The 19,157-nt window shown below is 46.6% G+C and overlaps 4 protein-coding genes across 6 annotated transcripts in view; 2 read left to right on the top strand and 2 right to left on the bottom strand.

The window, feature by feature from the left end:
- The window catches only part of LOC126568579 (histone H3.3A-like), a 537,920-nt gene that overhangs the window by 326,751 nt on the left and 192,012 nt on the right, over positions 1-19,157 (top strand). The window lies entirely within an intron of this gene.
- Positions 1-19,157, bottom strand: part of LOC126568029 (glycosyltransferase 25 family member) — a 376,451-nt gene that overhangs the window by 184,541 nt on the left and 172,753 nt on the right. The gene's annotated exons all lie outside the window — the stretch shown is intronic.
- LOC126568601 (uncharacterized) overlaps positions 1-19,157 on the top strand; it is a 447,537-nt gene that overhangs the window by 173,534 nt on the left and 254,846 nt on the right. The window lies entirely within an intron of this gene.
- Positions 1-19,157, bottom strand: part of LOC126567894 (ecdysone receptor) — a 125,305-nt gene that overhangs the window by 37,020 nt on the left and 69,128 nt on the right. Inside the window, exon 1 of one of the 2 annotated variants that reach the window (XM_050224241.1) lies at positions 14,875-15,399. The exons of the other annotated variant lie outside the window; for it this stretch is intronic. Coding sequence (XP_050080198.1) covers positions 14,875-15,391 — 517 coding nt within the window. The 5' untranslated portion in view covers positions 15,392-15,399. Of the gene's footprint in view, positions 1-14,874; positions 15,400-19,157 lie in introns of those variants that run through there. 2 annotated transcript variants of the gene reach the window in all.

The following is a 19,157-nucleotide window of genomic DNA, read 5'->3' on the forward strand; positions in this document are numbered from 1 at the left end:
GTGAAACCGATTAGATACACGTGAGGCGATGTCTCAGCTGCTTGCCAATTTTTTTTTTGCTTCTCTCAGTTACTATTTTCAAACCTACCATCGACACCAACACCCTCCTCCACCTTCGGAAACTAATCTCACTTTCCCACTTTCGGTCCACCCGACACACACCTTTCACTTTTCACTCGCGCCAATGGCCCCAATTTTTCTCTACTTCTACGTGCCGAGCAAGCCGTTTGATCGTGATCGTGAAACTTATGCTCCGGCTAGGGGATGGGCTGACGGACGGTGTGTAGTGTGGGGTCTACGTCACCACCATTTTTGCTAATGCTACGAAACGAAACGGAGGGAAGTGAACGGGGTCGGTGGTGTTGTGGGAAAAGTAGGTCAAGCCCGGGTGATTTAGAAAACATAGAGTGCGCACAACACCACCAGACGAGATAGAGAGACACCACAGAGACATGCACGAGATTCAAGATGTGTTTTACACACATACACAGAGGGCCCGCGGTGTATAGAGCAAGAAAAAAAAAGCGCCGTGCAATATCTCGCTCATTCATGATTCATGTTGGGAGGCTGTTTTGAGTGTGGCGGTGATGGTGTTACGAAAGGTGTCACAGTTACTAAGCTAATCCTAGGCCAACTGATGTGGTTGACACCATCTCACCACACGGCTGCAAGTCACCTACCTACCTCGCGTGATCAGTACATTCAGGGTTAGATACAGCACGAGAGAGAGATATAGAGAGACCTCATTTATCTGATCTAGATCTATTTTTTGCTGCTGCTGCTCCATATATTGCGAGGCAATGATCTCTAGGACAGCCCTACGAGTCTCGTGCAGTAAAAGCAGTAGAGGCAACACATATCAATCTTCTAATTATCTTTCATCTTACACCGAGCTTAAGCGGTGAGTGACGATAAACACTGCACAAGCGCCTATTAGGAGCGGCTCTGGACGGCTCGAGACGATAATTAGACGATCGATACACACGACGCCTCTTATTTACCTTCGAAATTTCTCACGTGGTTTAGCAACGACAACGTTTTCGGCTGGGCCTTTGGCAACCACCTCAAAGCAAGCTCAATCAAACTTAAATGTCACGCACGCAGCAGACGCAGCGAAAGTTAGACGTCGACAAGAGAGTGGTGTTGTGTGCCTTCCTCCAAAAAAACCGTTGCTGGGCGAACCAAATTGAAAGTGAAGAGGTGCTAGGTACCGGAGAAAGTGCGCAGCGAACGAAAAGGGAAAAGAAAGGTGTGGAGTGGAAATAAAATCAAAAGTCGAAAGTGAAATGGAGAAGCATGGAGAGCCCTCCGGATGGTAGTATAACCCGTCCGAGCTGCGTCCGAAAAAAAAACCCTTTCATTCGCAAAAAGGCCCCGCAGGCTATGTTTGTGGGTATGCAGGGTAACAGAAACACACACATACACGGGCCTCGACACCGAAGAAGCCCGGCCCCGTTGTCTGTCAACCGGTTCCAATCTGACGAGTGCCCTTCTTTTGGCACAACCGATGAAACCGCGCACCAACCAACCCATTGCCAAATGTGGAACTGGCCCGGACGTACCCGCACGATACCCTCTCTGTACTAAAAACCGCCAAAAACCGGCGGTCACCATTGCGGCCACCACATTCGGAAACCGGTCGAGCAAGGAGAAACGCGGGAGGAACGTCGCAGATGGGTGACGACCTGCCTTTACCTGCCCATCTGGGTGGGAAGACCTCTCTTGCGAAGGTTTTGGGAAGGGATCGACGGTGGTAACGGTTTGCTCTTCGCCGATGTTTACTTTTCGCAGCAATCCTCACGCCTCGCCTTGTGTCTTACTCCCGGAACCTGAATCAAATGGGCCTCACGCACTTTCGCTGCCAGTACGCGCTTGTTTGGTGAATCAAAATGGAAAGTAAACTGAAATCAGTGCAAGACGCCATACTCAAAGTCCGCCGTAGAATAAAATATGGCGAAAGCCTCTTATTTCTTTTTTCTAGTTGTGTCGGAAGATGTTGATTTTGCTTCACAAAACAAAATGAAAAAAACAAACACTAGAGGCTGTTGGTGAAGCAGTTTGATGGTTCTGGATGCACGTCCCAAGCTCATCTATAGTTCATCAAACATATGGTATCTTTAATCTGGTGTAAAATTTCCAGTTTTAAAGTTCACAAAGCGCTAGCTCAACGTCCAGCAGTGGGATCGACAAGCTAGAAAAAGTCACTGAGCCGTAACAGTAATTGATCAGCGAGGTTTTGGATGTACTTTCCGGGACATCGATACATAGGCAAGGTGCCTGACGAAAGCATCAATTCCTTCCAATTAATGGTACGAGCAGTGTGTATCAAATTACAGGCCTAAATAGAATGTATCTATTAGAGGCAAAATATCTATGGAAGATTTCCGAAACCATAGGACCACCAGCCCAAGTGACATCCATCTATTATGTGCCTTAAAAGTCTTCTCAGGAACATCTCGCCTATCCAAACATCTTTTGTTAGTGGAGTCTATTTTATTTTTGCCTGATAATAGTTACCACCGAACCTTAATATTCTTCGGTTTCAAGTTCTTTGTCATTAGTTTTTGCTTTAAAGTTGATTCTACACACAGCAGGATGACCTTGTCTAGGAGCTTCGTTCTAATAAAAAAAGAGGAACTTGATAGTTAATGTCCCAATACGAGGATAACCGGAATGCTCTACTTTAAGCGTCCCATGACCTTATGTTCCTTCACACACCCAGAATGATGAGCTGCGCTCGTAAAGTCCATATGGTTTGCTTCTTTATAAAGAGGGAAAAATTTTTTCACGATGATCTGAGATCTAAATCACACTACCACGACCAAACTTCCCGAAGAAAGTGAAATCCAAAACCGGTACCGGCAAAACTTGCGGTTCAATGTCGAACACGGTAATTGGGTCACCCTATCGCTGTCCTCCTAGGCGGCACAGCTTGACTTCACACCGGTGGTTTCACCGTTTCGCGTGCAAAGAAATCGCGCGACCAGAATATGGTTCATCTCCACACGATCCCCCTCCTGGGCGTGCTGGATTTGATGAAAGGGATGCCTTAAGTGATCGTCCGCGTTCGTGATGGATAGGTTCGACCGAACGTGTAACTTGATACGAAATTGTCAACCGGCGCGCACTCGGTGGTAATGGCGCTGAACAAATAGACGTCACTTAGACAGTGCTGATTTCCCATTGTGGATTGGGAAGGCGCAACGATAGGAATGACAAGACGGGTTTTTTAAGTTTCAATTTACTTATAGGCTTTCAAAGATGTACTTAGGATTTCTGGAGGATGCTCTATATCTTCCGATGCTTTCTTGGGTGCCGTATGGAGCACAAAGCTTACCTGTAAATAAACAAAAAAAAGGGGTTTCTTTAGTACCTTTGTAAGACAGATGCTACTTTTTTTAAAAATATGAAACACATTATAAACAGAGTTCAACATTATATCAACATCACAATTTTCTTCGCTCAACAGCTGCATATCTTTAAGTTCGAATGCTGTCAATTGTCAATTGCACGCACTGCATGGGGAAAATTCAAACACAACGCGTGTCACCTTCGCCCACAACCGTCAGTAGAGAGTCACATCGAAAAAGTGTGACCGGCCGAACGTGGCTGGCAAAGGGGGAAACACAGCTCTAGACATCTTGACACCTAACGGAGAACTCGACCTGAATATTCGACGGCAACCGGGCTCGGACATTCGAGCGAGCGAAGAAAGGACGACACTTCTGAAGCATCCTTCCATTGCCTACGCACTGGGGTAGTTTTATTTTTGGGGTTAGTAATTGATTTTGAGGCCAGTAATAATTTCGTGCGGTCTGAAGTTTGCAATTTCTTATGCGTATTAGGGGCAGATTGTACATTCGCCGGTGTAAGAATTTGCTGTACGTGTTTCAGCGTGTTCTACACGCTTGAAGAGACGGATCTTGTACAGGCGGAAGACGCGCAACGGGAGCAACGCGTTGATGGACATGTGACAAAGTTGGTCGGCAAAACAGACAAGCCTAGATGACCTGAAATAGCGCGTTGCAAAGGGACACGCAGCCGAGTATGACGCGTCTCTTCATTAACCTACGGATGACAACATTCGTGTGGAACGCTGCTCACACCGAGGGGTAGAATTTCACTCAACAGGCACAAACACCGTACAGTTTGGCCAACAGATGATTTTCATACATCTCAGTGACATTTCTTCCCACCAATAAACATCGACTTTAATTACTTGAACAAATAAGATTTTCTTTTATATATTAAGGACGCCCAGAATGGACAAATTCACGTCCGCCATAGGACCCAGCTTGTGCACTGCCCAATGCCAAGGTTATCTAATTTACTGTCCACTCTGACGTTGACAAGGAACAACATCGAAAACATCTGTTTCCCTCCACAGATGAGATATTGTGTACCAAAAAAAAAAGGTAATATACCTTCTCCCAGCCTCAAGGCGGAAAAAAGTAGTACAAATCGAGATAAAAAAAAACCTTCAACATCCGTTCCATATGTGGTCACGCACCGAAATCGATCGCAGCCTCATCTTCTACCCTCGCTCCTAGTCCTCTGTTCCGGCACTGGTTCGGCCATTACGCAACCTTCCTTTCCCGTGCAGCTAATGGAGCAGTGAAGCTAAGCCGACACATATTCTTTTTCGGACAATGTGAACATCGTCGAATCAAAGGTTGGGAAGAAGCTCGGCAAAAATCAGAGACACTTCGCCCCAAAAAGCAACCGATTAGCCGAGGTGTGCGTTTCGGTAAGTGTGTCATTCATTTGCGGGATGATTAATGACTTCGCACAAGTACCTGGCGGTGGTGGTGATCCCACATTGGAGCAAGAAAAACTAACTCCTTAATAACGATGGGCGCGCATTATAATGGCCGCACGGCCATTCGGTCAGCTGCCATAAATTTCCTTTCGAGCACCTTCGGGGAGCTGTGGGGCGGTTGTCTTTGGTAACCTCGGCCGAATCGGCAGAGAGCGGCGAGTAGATTTCTCGAAATGCGGCTAGTTTTATGCGTGTTAATGTTGTTGTCACAAGAACTACTACAAATTATCCAACAACGAAAAAACAAACCCCCCACATTCAAGTGCGTGTGGGATGCTTTTTCGATAGTTTCATATCCGCTGACGTAATAGGGCCGACACCACGGGCTCTTCACACGTTGTCCTGCAGTAAATCTAGAATAATTTCTAGCAACGAGCGTCCCGACAAGGGACGACGCCGTGAAAAACACTTAGCAAAAGAACAATGGCGCACCAAACAAACGATGGTGACTTTCGGATGGGCAAATGGAGAAAGTTAATAAAGAAAAATAATGTTATCAAGAAATCGAAACCATCCATCAATCTGGTACCGGGGCGCACATGTGTTTGTTGCAAAATGTTCGCAGAGGTGTTGTTTATGGGCATGTTTTTGTAGCACAGCTTGATATTTTTCCCTAACTTACACCGTATAAAGATGTCCGCAACAGTGAGCATGGAGTAGCCATTCGATTCGAAGGCAGGCTCTTTCGATAGCACATGTTAACTGAGTTGGGGTGACGAAATCTAACCTCAAATAATCCACCACCAACGCACAACTTCCTGTATCTGCTTTAGTTTGCTTTTTATCGTCTAGCTGATAAATTTGCCACCTCTATATGTGCGCGGGTGTGCAAGTGCTGCGTGCTGTGGGGTTGACATCTTCGGCAAGAAACTAGTTGTCACCTAACACCAGCAGTACTGTCAATTTGCCGCACGGCATTAGTAAGCAGCGGCATAATGCGACACACACTGCACAACACATCGGTATTTTTGGTTTAATGAACTCTCGGTCTCTAGTGCAGGCCGTAGACGTATAACCACAAGCGTTGAACCAAACAACGCGCTCGGATGGTGGTGTCGATCACACGCGAGATCCTGTCCAATGTGGGGCACGTCCTTGCACCGCTGCTCTGCCTACCTGCGCAACCGCAAAGCGGAGTACGCGCCGTCAACCGAATGCGATCCTAATGTACATGCGTCGGAAAAACAGATGATGAAAAATTGGTCCTCATCGATATGACGACACGTTGCGAGGCGGAACAGAAAGATACGTTTGTCAATCAGTTAGATCGACGACTAAAGATGTCCAACAAAACTTCGAATATTTGAATAATAAAGCCTAATTCTTTGTGAACGCTACATTGCGGCATCTTGAATGCTCGACTGGATCGTAGTACAAAAATCTAGTCTTTAAGATATTTAGCAATATTTGTAAATTCTTGGGTTACATATGATTATCCACTAGCTCGAACCCTTCTCGTCCCTTGACTCTCTTTCTTTCTCTCTCAAATTCTTATTACCATTGCACCGCAAGATCAGGAACCTCGTTCAGTTGTCGTTCGATCCAACGTGACGCGAGCTTCCGTCAGCGTGTTCCATACCGCATCCGGCGGTTAGTAAACAGCACAAAAATAGAAACCACAGCCCTCGGCGCTGTCTCTTTCCGCCCTCGTCTCGCGGATGATGCTGTGAGAGGGAGAGAGAGTGCACACGCGTGTTCTAGAACGATTCCCCCTAACGGTCTCGCTAACTGAACCCCACCGAAAAAGCTGATTTTCTCATCCAACACACAGCGCCATCTTCCTGCGTAGGTAGTGGCGCGTTGCAGTCGACGGTGTTGCATTTGTGCTGCCGGCTGCTGGTTATGCGTTTGCTGGTCGATTTATGTTCCCGCGCAGTTCCTGACCATACACCGCGCATCTAGAAGGCAGGCTTCTACACGTTGAAGCATACATTTCTTCGTGTGCCTGCACGTCTAACGCTGGCCAACAGGAGAATTGAGTAGTTACGCATGCGTAAAACAACAGTCCCGCGTAGACCACGTTGTTGTACGCACGTCGACAGTGTGTTTCTCTCTGTATGTGTGTGGCGCTTTTTAAAAAGGGCTTGACCTATTTTTAACGCGGGATATTAAATCAATCAAGCCGAGCAAACGCATTCGATTATTCGTTCTTAAACGGGTTAAGTTAGGTGTGTTCCGGCCGCGATGTGTCGAAACCATTTCCCATTTGCCCTAATTCTGACGTCTAGTGAGTAGAACTCAGGAAGTAATTAGATGTACTATTTCTAACTGCTTTTAAATGTAGCAGAGATGAGCAGGAAGATATCTTGGTTGTCTGATGTCTTTCACATGCAATAGTTCCCACAGTAATATCATTTTTTCCTAGCACGTGATAGTCACAATTATTGTTCAAACATCTTCAATCTCCCGTCCATGCTTGATGGCTTTATAAGAGATAAAACAAAATGAGGACGTTCGTCGCACTTTCTGCAGTCTTCTACCGCAACGTCCCCACAATTCCCGAAGACTTCCCATTACAGCAACAACCTGTAACGGTTATCAAACAATAAATGACGGCGAAAAAAACAGCTCCGGATGAGAAACACCAAAATGAGGTGACCTAGTCTTGAATCCTGACGCACCTCGGCTATTTGCACACGAGCACAAATAACAAAAAAAACGTGCAGATACAGTACATTCATTGTTGGAGCTGCAAATGAGCCGATTGATAGCTGCTGCTGCTGCTTCCCTGCTCGTCGAAAGGGCAAAAACCAATCGGCCCCAAAAACTGCGATAAGACAATTGGTCCTCCACATAGTACACAGTACCGCATCTGGTCGAGAGTTGGTGGTAACAGGGTTCGAACTGGTATCTCTTTCCCTTCCTCGACGTCCCAAAAATAGCTTGCTCTTTCTCTCTTTCGCTTGTATGACCTTACCGTAGTAGAACCTGATGAAAAATTGGGTGCTCTCGGGAGACAAAAAAACACATGCTCCGATAACTTAAAAATAAACCAACACCACTCAATGAAGTCTAGTGTCACTGGCGTGCGCGTGTATGTGTCTGTATGAAACTCACCCCCTCACGAAAAAAAAAGCACAACAAACGCCCGGCATTGAACAGTAAAACAACAACAAAACAGCACAAAAATCGGCATTCGGCGGCGGTGATGATGATAATCGCACACTAGGCCACCCCGTGTGAGAGTTGTCCGCAAGACGGGCAGGTGGCGGCGGTGTGGCAAAATTGTTTCAAGGCCAAACACGGACCCGCGGACCCACCGTGCCCCGACCCGTGTGTGTCGTTCGGGCATTCTATCTGGCGCACCCCAAAACGCACCCTACATCCCTCCCTCCTTCTTCAACCGGGGCGCTTCTCTCCTCCATTGCAACACCCCACCCTGGCCGGAGTGTTCCGTGGACCCCACGGAATCCTCCGCGCAAATGTTTATCATCGTAAAAATGCTGTTTTATTTCATTTGCGTCGCTCGCCCGCTCTCTCTCTCTCTCTCTTCTCGGGCGGGACACTCCTTGCCACGTCCTCCACGTTCCCAAGAGGGTTGGCAATTTGAGATAGTGAGTAGGGGGGACACACACGGCAACAGACATTAGTGGTAGTAGCAGGTTCTCTTCTATACGTTGTTTTGTTGCGAATTATGATCACCTACCCACCCTCTCCAACACACAGACACACACACACACACACTACGAGCACCGAACTTGACCCCAAAAACAGAATCGGTTACTCCAACGTGGCCTACACTCTTCTGTCGCCCCTTCAACCTTCCCTCAGACGTTCAAGCGGGGGGTTTTTTTTTCGGGTAGTCAGGATTATAAAGTAACCCCGTTGCATCACTGCAGTTCCGTTCTTTGTGGTCCTCCCAGCTTCGTGTCTTTTGCCACACAAAGTCTCAAGTCATGTCGTGCAATCAAGTCACAGTGTATGTGTGTTGGTATAGATTGTGGTATTTTTAAAAACTTTCAAACCCAACAACACAACCCCGGGGTGGGAGGGGGGAGGGGCTTGGGGGGAAAGGGATGATATTTTGTTGCACATTTTGTTTATCGCTGCCACACGTTGCATTAGAACACGCAAATATGCGCAGAAGGAAGGAGGGGGAATTAGAGGGGTTTGTGGGTTTTTGGAGGGTGTTTAGTGTCGCTTTGGGGGAAGCTGCTGTTGAATGAGAGCGCTGCCCCAGAGGAACATTGTGGTGAAGATAGATAAAACAACAAATTCACATACAAAGTCACACACACACACAACATTGGTGTGATTTGGTGGTGAGCAAAGTTCGACGAACCTTTCGCAACAGTGCGCGGTGGTGGAGAGCGATCCGAATTTTTGCATCCCTCCGGAATTTGGGGGAACGAGAATGAATGAGTGACGGTTAGTAGGTAGTAGACTTTCGTTTTTAAATTGCGCAGCAGGAAGAAAGTATTGGAACAAAACATTCTTGCAGGGAAATTCTTTTGCAATGAATCTTTCAACGATTGGACTTCGGAGATGACTAAAGTTTTGACGTTTTGAAAGGTAAAATTCTCCGTGCATATTTGCAAGTAGATCTGATTCGAGATTGAAGCATCAAGGGCATTAAATCAAGCAGGTTTTCAAGCCCTAAACGTAGTTCACTTTTAGTCCAATCAGACTACTTTTTAGTGGGATGAATATACCTACTTGACTGTGTGGTTAGACGACTATTTACTGAAAAAGATTCGTCCAGTTGGTGGAGTAGACTCGACTTATTACATCCAGCGTATGATAGTGCCAGATACATTAAAATCTTGCAAGTCTCATACGACTCCCACTCCAGTTTTTCCTTACTAGACTGCTCGTAATTATATCTTCACACGGCAGTTCCCCCGTAGTGAGGACTGGCTATCCAACTATGCTGAACTTGTGGTATCCGCAATGGCTAAATGGCCATGAAGAAAAAGAAGAATTACATCTGAGAGCTGCCCATTGATGACTCCACTTGATCTACGTACTTTTTTGCAGAACTGCTTAACTATTTGACGTTTAAAAAAAGCTGGTTTTCTACCTGAAGTCATCATAGACCTCAGGTCTAATGAACTAATTGCTAGAAAACAATATTTTCTACCAAAACTTGAATCAATTCCTACACCCAAATGAAAAGTGATCCATTGTGGGTCAATATCACACTACAAGTGGATCACCAAGTCCCACCCTTACAGTCCCAGTTAAAGGTCAAGAAACTAAACTGCCCCATTCGCGAAAGATCACGACCAACTAACTAAAAAAAAAGGAAAACATATCTGCAACGTATCCGTGTAGTTCAGCATGGGCATTGAACTTTATCACCATTGCCTACTCGTGCCAAGATGACCAAATACCTGACCGGGTCTCTCTTACTGGCTCGATCTCGCGCGCGCGTGTGTGTATTAGAGCGTTTTTTTTTTCTTCTTCAACGATGCGTCACTCAACCCCCCACACCGCATCACATCCCATAATTGAGCGGTGGCGGTAGGAAAAGAGAAAAAAAACACACACTCACGAAGGCAAATTTGGCCACCCGCCAAATGATGCAATCGTGTGTGCAATTTACCGGGCAAAGACAGTGGAATTTTTAACAAACCCCATTTCAGGGTGCAGGGGTGTGGGGTTTGGGAGACAACAAAAAAATTAAGGGCAGCAGGACCTTCGCGCCGCGGCTTAAACACCTTGACACACAAACCACCCACAGCAGTAGAGAAGGGTTGGCGAATAGTGCACTAAAACGATGCAATTTCCTTGCTTTCATGGGTTGTTTTTTGTGTCTTCCACGATGATATGTTTGTCAATGAGAGTGTTTATGATTTTATGTATCCCTCTTCGCTTCCTTCTAACGCACACCTGGGGTTATAATGGCAGCTGGAGAAGAAGGACAGTTCCGCTCTATTTACGATTGGCCCATTTTGGGCCCACAGTGTGTTTTGCTCCATATTGTTTTTTTTTATCAGCACGCCTTCCTAAAGCGATTCCGCTTGGAAGCGTAAAGGTCGGTGGGTGGTGGAAGACCCGCCAATTGTTACACCGCAATTTTATGCCGTTGCCCTTGAAAAATGCGAATAAAAACAAACTGTGTGTGTGCGTAGGGAGGGAGTTTGGCTTGGACTGATAGATTAGGGGTAGCAAACAAATACTTCGAACAGGAAATGGGAAGTGTGTAATAGGGGCTCAAGCACACACACGCGTGCAAAAAGACGCAACAATCAACCACCTGATAACAAGCAACGCAAGTAACAAAACAGTTTTTATGAACCAAAATGGAATGCGCCTAGGGAGAGGGTGAGAGAGAGAGGAAGGAAATGCTTCATAGCGCCATGGCCAGTGGGAAATAAAACTGTCATACGTCATAAAACTGTCATACGTTTTCCCCCAAGAAGTCATTTAACGCGTCAGGGTGTGTATCTTTCGGTTGCACTTTCACTATTTATCGCCAAGGATAATACGACATGAGCTCCCCCCCCCCCTCATCACCTTCCTTGACCTATAAATGCAGATGCCAATATCTCACCATTGGGAGTCTTCCGTGGATGTAGCGGGGTTGACAACAACTAAAAACACACACCCAAAACGCGAAGAAATGAGGGTAATCATTTAATCAAATTGCCTCCAAGCTAACCTCATTTCAGATGCGCCCCGGCACGACAATGGGTGGGGTACCAACAATAGGGCAACAGACACTACACAGCGGGACGTCCCATAAGTGACATTGAAAGGGAAGGATTAGTGGACTGTCACGGCACACACCAGGACACCGCAGCACGGGGGATGTTGTAATGACGAGTTTATCAAATTGATTGATAAGTTCGAAGAGCGAACCCCTCGTTTCGGAATCTAAACTCCCAATACACGCCATGCGATGCGTTCGAAATTATAATTTCCCACAACTTATACAATGCTGAACGCGAACGAAATTGGGTCTCACATAAATAATAACTTCGCATTCATATGTGGCGTTCATATGTTCATATTTTTTGCTTCCGGCGTTGGCGGTAGTTTCTTCACGTACGCTGCCTGAAGCAAGAATGGAAGATGAAATCGCTTCCAAAACAATGCTACAGAGAGAGAGAGAGCCAACATTATAGTTGACCTTAGGATGAAAAACATTCCGGGACGGCACGTTATCGATGGGTTTTATTTAATCGTCCTTCCTAAGCACAACTAGCGGAGCGTTCGAAGGAGAACTAATGAACCTTGAAAGACTACCCTAGTTGAATCTTTGGATTTGGATGGAATACCTTCCCAAGGTTGACGGTGGGGAACTTCAGGGAGATAATGATTTCTTGGATTCTTCTAGAGAAAATAACCTGCTTTGTTTGTTTTGTACGAAACGTGCGGTACTAGTAGACCATCACCATCCAGCGCTGGAGATGACTGTTCCATACACTTCCTTCCTCAAGGTAGTGTCCTTAGCTCACTCCTATTTTTGTTACTTGTTAACGATAGTATGTATACCCTCCCCCCTGATGGTCAACTGCTTTATGCGGACGACCTAAAATTTTTCCTTCCCGTAAGTTCGTCTGCTGATTGTTGTCTCCTTCATGATGCCCTTAATACCTTCTCCGTGTGATGTCGTAATAATGCCCTTAATCTGTGTCCAGATAAATGTTGTGTTATTTCGTTTGGGAGATCTTCTAAGATCCATCACAACTACACCCTTCACGACACCGCCATAGGTCGAGTTACTTCCGTGAAAGACTTGGGAGTGTGGCTGGACGAGACTCTCTCTTTTAACGCTCACGTTGATGTTGATGTTGAAAACATGGCCAAGTCCAACAAAGCTCTGGATCTGATTGTTAGACTGTCCACAGAACTTAGAGACCCCTTATGCCTGAAGGCTTTGTTTTGTTGCTGGGTCCGATCCACCTGTGACTACGCTGCCGTTGTCTGGTCTCCCCCAAAAGCTCGACTGCAATGGCCAGGCTGGAGACGGTGCAGCGAAAATTCACCTGCGTAGCTGTTCGTCGCTTCCTTGCAGGTTATCGACAGACCCCTTCTTCCTATCGTGTTCGCTGTCGGTTTCTTGGGCTGGACTCTATAGAGGCCCGACACTACCACCTCCGATCATCCTTTATCGCAAGTCTTCTCTCCAATTATCTGGATGTTCCTTGATGATCTGCATTCCTTGAATGATGATCTGGATCTGGATGTACTCCTCACCATCCTTAGTTTTTAAGACAGTTTTTTACTTTTTTAGTTGTTTGTTATTAAGACAGCTACGTTACCCGATGTTGTAGGCGTCAGCGGCGCCGGTCTTCAAACGGCAGGACTGGGGTTCAAATCTCATCCGGACCGTCCCCCGACGGGGACTGACTAACCAACTACGTGGTTAATCGGAAATCTAGTAAACCATTTCTATGGTCGGCATAACCTTAGAGGTCCTTAAGCCAAGGAGAAGAAGAAGAAGTATGGCACTAGTTAGTCTACAAACTCTTGTGTACGCATGACTATTCAACAATTCCGAACTGCAATGACGTTATGTCTCAGTTGATTGGTGTTAAAGCGAAGTTTTTACTTCACTCTCACCCTCACAGTCCAACCGAAATCGTAACAAGACGTTGGTGACCCTGAAAAATATGCCCTCAGCATTACAAAAAAGCATAGCGCCACCTACCACCTACCCAACTTCGATAGCAGCCGTGTGCCGTGCGGTTTCTTGTCCGTATATTGTGTGCGATAATCAGTTGTGCGAGTGGTTGTGTCAGGGAGGGTAATCGTGTTTTGATGGAGACGTCTAAACTTTAAAACACACACACACACAGCGTGTGTCGTGTCTATGCGCTTGAATGCCGCATGAATGTTGACCGTGTTGGTTGCTGACCTAGAAAACGCGTTGATAAACTCGCGCCACTGTCGTGTAGAACCACCACGCACCACGCCAAAACGGTTACGCATTGCGTGTGAGAGTATTATTAACAGGCTCCCGGTTTCTGTTCGGTGGCATACCAGAGAGATTAGAATACACATACACCACAACCTAGGCCGCGAGCGGGAGCCGCGAAACTCCATCAAAAACATATAACGCAATCTCCCACATACTGCCTCAAACTGGACACGAGTCGAGGGATGGAGGTTTTGTTTTTAATGCGAGCATCTGACCACCAGCGAGCACCCCGATTCGAAAGATGAGAAGATGTTCTTTGCGCGTTCCGAAATTGAGGTCAAGAGCAGATTCGTCAAAAAAAAAGGGTCCGGAGAATGGTTACTACACTGCTTATGTGTGTCGCCTTCGTCAGCGTCCAACCGTCCAAGTATAACATAATTTATGATCAATTTATAACCCATCTCCAACGCTCCAATCCGGACGTTCGGGGTCTGCTTAGAAATGTTAGCACCAACGCGAGAACTGCGGGAACGATATTTATGGAGACTTGAGAATGTTTGTCCCAGGCACGTTGACAGAAGGAGTAGAGATACCTGCCAGTGAAGCGCGGCATGGCTGGCTAACTTGTGGAAATATCACAGCACATAGTCCATCACCAAGAAGGCAGAGTATAATTTATTGACAATAAAAGTTGGCACTGTTAGATGGCGTTTGATCCTAATTGAAACCTAAAGATGTAGAATTCGATATTAATTCTTGGAACGTGTGTTAGAGGCTTCTTCAAGAAGGCAGCCTTTCATCTTTTGACGAGCAACAGCAACAAACCACCGTTATTGCAGCTGTTGTTATCTGTAAGTTCCGTCGGGCAAGGTTGTGCTGAAACGCCGCCTGCTTAATCATCCTTCAATGGAGCATGGGGCGGCGTGAATGACGTGCTGCCTACAGCGATGTGACGACAATGATTCGTCGTAACATCATAAAAAAACACGCATACACCTTCGCTCATTCGTCTACGAATCTGGGTCAATGAAAGTAAGAATCGTCGAGATGGCGCAAAAATGGCCAGGAATTCCCCGGTGAGACATTATGATTTTTGTACCTGTGGTAACCTGAGAGTTGTGATGATCATCAGGCGCACCAGTCAAGGACAACTGTTTCCTTTTTTTTTTGGCGAAGATTCATTTCGCGCTAAATTTCCCCAGCTTTATGATTCATTCGATTGCAATTTTTGACATCCGACACTTACCTGACGATATGGAGTTAACCGACTCACTGCGCGGTGTGTTCATGATCGTGTTCTGGATGATCGATGGCAGTGGCGGGATGATCGTCTGCGAGTGGTTCATGCCGTTGATCAGGTTGCCCACGAACTGCTGGATCTGGTTGGTGCTGGTCTGTCCTGCACCGTTGGGACCCACCGTACCCGGCCCTAGCCCGATCCCGTTCATCATGCCGTTCAGATTGTTGCCACCGTTCATGATGCCGTTCATGAGCAGCTGGTTGGCGGCGACGGCTCCACAGCCACCACCGCCGAGATTGTTGTTCCCGTTCGACAGGACACTGTGGCCGTTGTACGCGTTCTCATCGTAACCGCCCCACAGCTCGAGATCGTTGTACTCCGGTGAGCCGAGTGAGGTCGGTGACATCGTCATACCCGGTGACATGACGAGCGCCGCGGAAGAGGACGTCACCTCCGAGCTGCTCTCGTCCAGCATACGTAGGGCGGTGAAGCCCCCGTTATTGGACCACCTTCGTTTCATCATTTTGCAAGGCTGTCCTGGAGCGTCCGGGAATTAGCTGCAATGGAACACTCTCGAAGCTTGCTTTATAAATTCTGCTACACTACAAGCTACTGATCCGCCTGTTTTGCTATCACCGCTGAGGTTAGATGAGGTGAAAGAAACGACTTATACTGTTGATTTGATCCCGTATCCTGCAGGGTCAGATACTAACGTAAGCCCGTATTCTGGAGGTACTCGACTCGAGGTGAAGGCGTTTGTACCGTTGGTTTAATGTTGTTTCTTATATTGAGGTCTAGATGTTGAGGTTGAAAAGCGGCAGGAGTTCTCCCAATCTTGCAGTAAAACCGTCGACGAACGAGAGAACCTGCCCACTATAACGCAAAGGCCAAAGAGTCGAGCAAATAACGCTGTTACACACGCGCTCCTTTTCACTACATCCAGACACGCTGTGGATAATTTCTTCGCCCACTACTGATCAACAGTGATCCGCATACGTTACGCACTACTATGAAAAGAATCTCCGATGAAACGGCACTATTTCCTTAGAACTTTAAACACTTCTTCACTCGCTCGTACAGATATTTTGTTAATAACCTTCACTTGGCTCCACTACTGCTAAAATAGATCCCAGAGCCTACTACTCACTGTGGCACATATCTCACTATCGCATGTATATCACACAACTGCTCACACAGCGGCTGCCATGTTCAACGAACGTTAGATCACCGCACGAAACGAACGGCGTCACAGATCGCACCGTTCTGGTGTTCCGGACCTCCCGGAGCCAGCTGGACCGTGTGCTTATTTGCAAGTTGTAGTACTACTACTGCTGCTGCTGCTCCTGTTGATGGGTAGTATCTACGCTTCCCGAGCAGTTTCATGCTGTGCCTTCCGGACACGGTGGCGTCGAAGAGAACAGGACCCGCTGTCCTAACTATATCGCGCATACACCTCAAACACGCAATCACAAAGGATCGCCTTCGTGTCCGACTGTTTCACTGTATTTTAAGCACTGGAAGGTAATTTAATTCTGTTGGGTAAAACATTCGCATGGCGCCCAGAATGGACACACCACACAGGTGAAAAAAGAATGTTTGAAGAGTAAGAAGTTAGTTTGAAATTCGCGATCGCACACAAACTAAAATTGCTGATGCTGTTTCCTGCCGGAGGAACCACGATTAAGTTTGGGATGGATGTCTTCAGTTCTTGGCTTGCAACAAGGTTTCGAAAATGACATTAACACCTTTAAATATCTGTATCACTTTAGAGCTGCTCGACAACGATTCCAAAATCGTTTCTGACAAACCGTGACTTCACATTGTAACCCGCTTACTAAAGAAAGGCTTAGTGGGCTCCCTATCATCAACATTGTAACCATCCGACACCGGCCATGACTCGGCGACGTCAAAGAATGTCACTTAGGCTTTGCGCCCTTATTCTCCCATCCCGTCAATACCAGTTAGTTGTCTCAATCAACCAAAAACACAACCGTACGGAACCGGTCTTGGGACGCTAGCCAGGGAGCTTAGGGATCGACCGTTCTATAATTTGCCTGGAACGAGAACCTGGCTGAATGCGAAACAACCTGCGCGGCAACCTCGTACGCTGTGTAACAAGTGTAACCTGGGCTTCAGCATTTGAACCACCACCGGACGTCGCCGAACGAACGTCAAACCCTCGCAAAAGTACCTCGGGTGCTGCATGATGTGTGTGTGTGTGTGTGTGTGTGTGTGTTGGAATTTCCCTTCACTTTTCTGACACAAAAGCAACAGGATATTTTTGTTCGCTCTGCTTTCGTGCCTGTTTCGTCGGTCACTGTGCGAAGATTCCGGTCCTCGCCGATGGTGGAATATATCATGGTCAATCGGTGAAACGATGTTGCCTGCTGCTTTTACTTCAAAGTATGTTCCATTTTTCTCTCTCTCTCTCTCTCTCTCTCTCTCTCTCTCTCTCGTTTTTGCCCTCCAACATACCGTCCCTGATGTCGTTCATTATCCTGATTGCTGCCTTTTTCGCATTTGGCATATGCTCTACCTTTTTTTTTTTTGCTTCACTTCATCGTATCTGAAGCCTGGTGAGGATGCGAGGAACGTTAGAGAGACTGGAGCACTATTTCAAAAGATAATATCGACAACAAAGATACCTGTTGCGAAAAGCGAGGTACCTGTTGCTGCTCGAGATACACACACACACACACAAGAGGTGACCGTGTGTGGTAAAGAATGTAAGGGTTTTGCTTAAAAGATTCAATTCCACCGCATTGGAAACACTTGTGCGGAAGAAAAAAGCTCACTAAAAGCCACAATCTACCATCTCTAAGTTTGACGTTTTTGCTCGGACGCCCCAAGTTATCAACCAACCCTGCACCTTAAGACAATCGTACACGTACGCCCTTCGGCTGGCAAGCGAAAAAGGGAATAAAGTCTTCCCGGGAATGGTGGAGCCGGGGCCTGTACGATTCTCTTATCAGAGCTGAGCGCCCGGTTCAACAAAAGCCCCCGGAGAACGAAACTAGGCCAACCGGTGAATTGATAAGCGATAAGAGATACTAAACGCGCATGAGAATGTGAGGGGGTTTGGGACAAAATGAGGCAGATTCAATCCTGGTTCGGGCGGGAATGGGTGGAACGGGAGAAACCGACTTCAGCACTCCATCACAACCCTACTTCCCAGCAAGTCCAGGCAACAACATGTACCACAGTAAAGGTTCCCATAGCAAGAAACAAAGCAAGATGCTTACGGGAAGGCCTTAGGACAAGCTGTGCCAGTTAGCATAGCCGTAGGGTTGCAAGAGATTGCAAGATAGTGCTTTTAATCCTTAGCGTTTGATTAATCAACTCTGCGCAAAACATAGAAGGGGCTGAGGTTATCGTAACCTCATTATTAGTTTTCATGCATGTAGAAATCCGGGATCAGATGTCTAATAAACCTATATTCCGAAGGCTACGTGTAGCTACACTGGATCAATTATTCATTGCAATAGTTAGGATAAAATATTGCTTCATATTGAATGAAATAAATTATGTTTCGAGCTGGTTTGATAGTCAAACTGTTCCAATAAAAGAAAATGAACCTACCTCCTCATCCAGATGCACCTTCTTCGCTTCCCATTTCCATCACTTTCTTCAACTGCATCAAAGAAACACAGCGGCACAGGCAATGTGGAGTGTATTTCTAGCTTGTTTGTTCAATGATTTCGATGCCGCCATGATCGTCATCAAAGGCAAAGGCAGAGATGCATCGATTACTGATAGGCACAATGACACGGGAATCTAACATGCACCTTAGCGTGGTGTGTCGAAAACCATTCCCCATTTTAAACACGTTATCAGAAAGCTAGCGTACGTGGCTGTACTTCTGCTGCAGGTCCTCCCTTCAACTAAGGTCCGTTCGTCTAGAATTCTACGACCCGGATCGCAAATAGCGATTTATTAAAATGAAGCGTGTTTTTTTTTCGTTTGTTATTAATTTTCTTTATTTCCTTCCTTTTGCTCCAACATGTCATCCCTTCAGTCGCGTTGTCTGGCGTGGGGTCAAATGGTAGGGTGCTGCTGTTTGCGTCGCGACTTCAAAACGGACTGCACATATGTGTACCAACCGACATGCTGCTATCATCAGCGCGCCCGTTGCCAGCGAAATTGGAGTCCCGGCTAAAGCCGCGGCACGACATGCGGCTCTCACGACGATAAGCGATGGGAGGAGAAGAGATGCAGCAGCAAAAGCATGCTGCATCTCAGTTACGGGTGGCCGCGGGAATTGCAATGGCGAGCCGGCACCGTGGAGGCAC

The sequence above is a fragment of the Anopheles maculipalpis genome, chromosome 2RL (genome assembly GCF_943734695.1).
Source record: "Anopheles maculipalpis chromosome 2RL, idAnoMacuDA_375_x, whole genome shotgun sequence".
Lineage (NCBI taxonomy): Eukaryota > Metazoa > Arthropoda > Insecta > Diptera > Culicidae > Anopheles > Anopheles maculipalpis.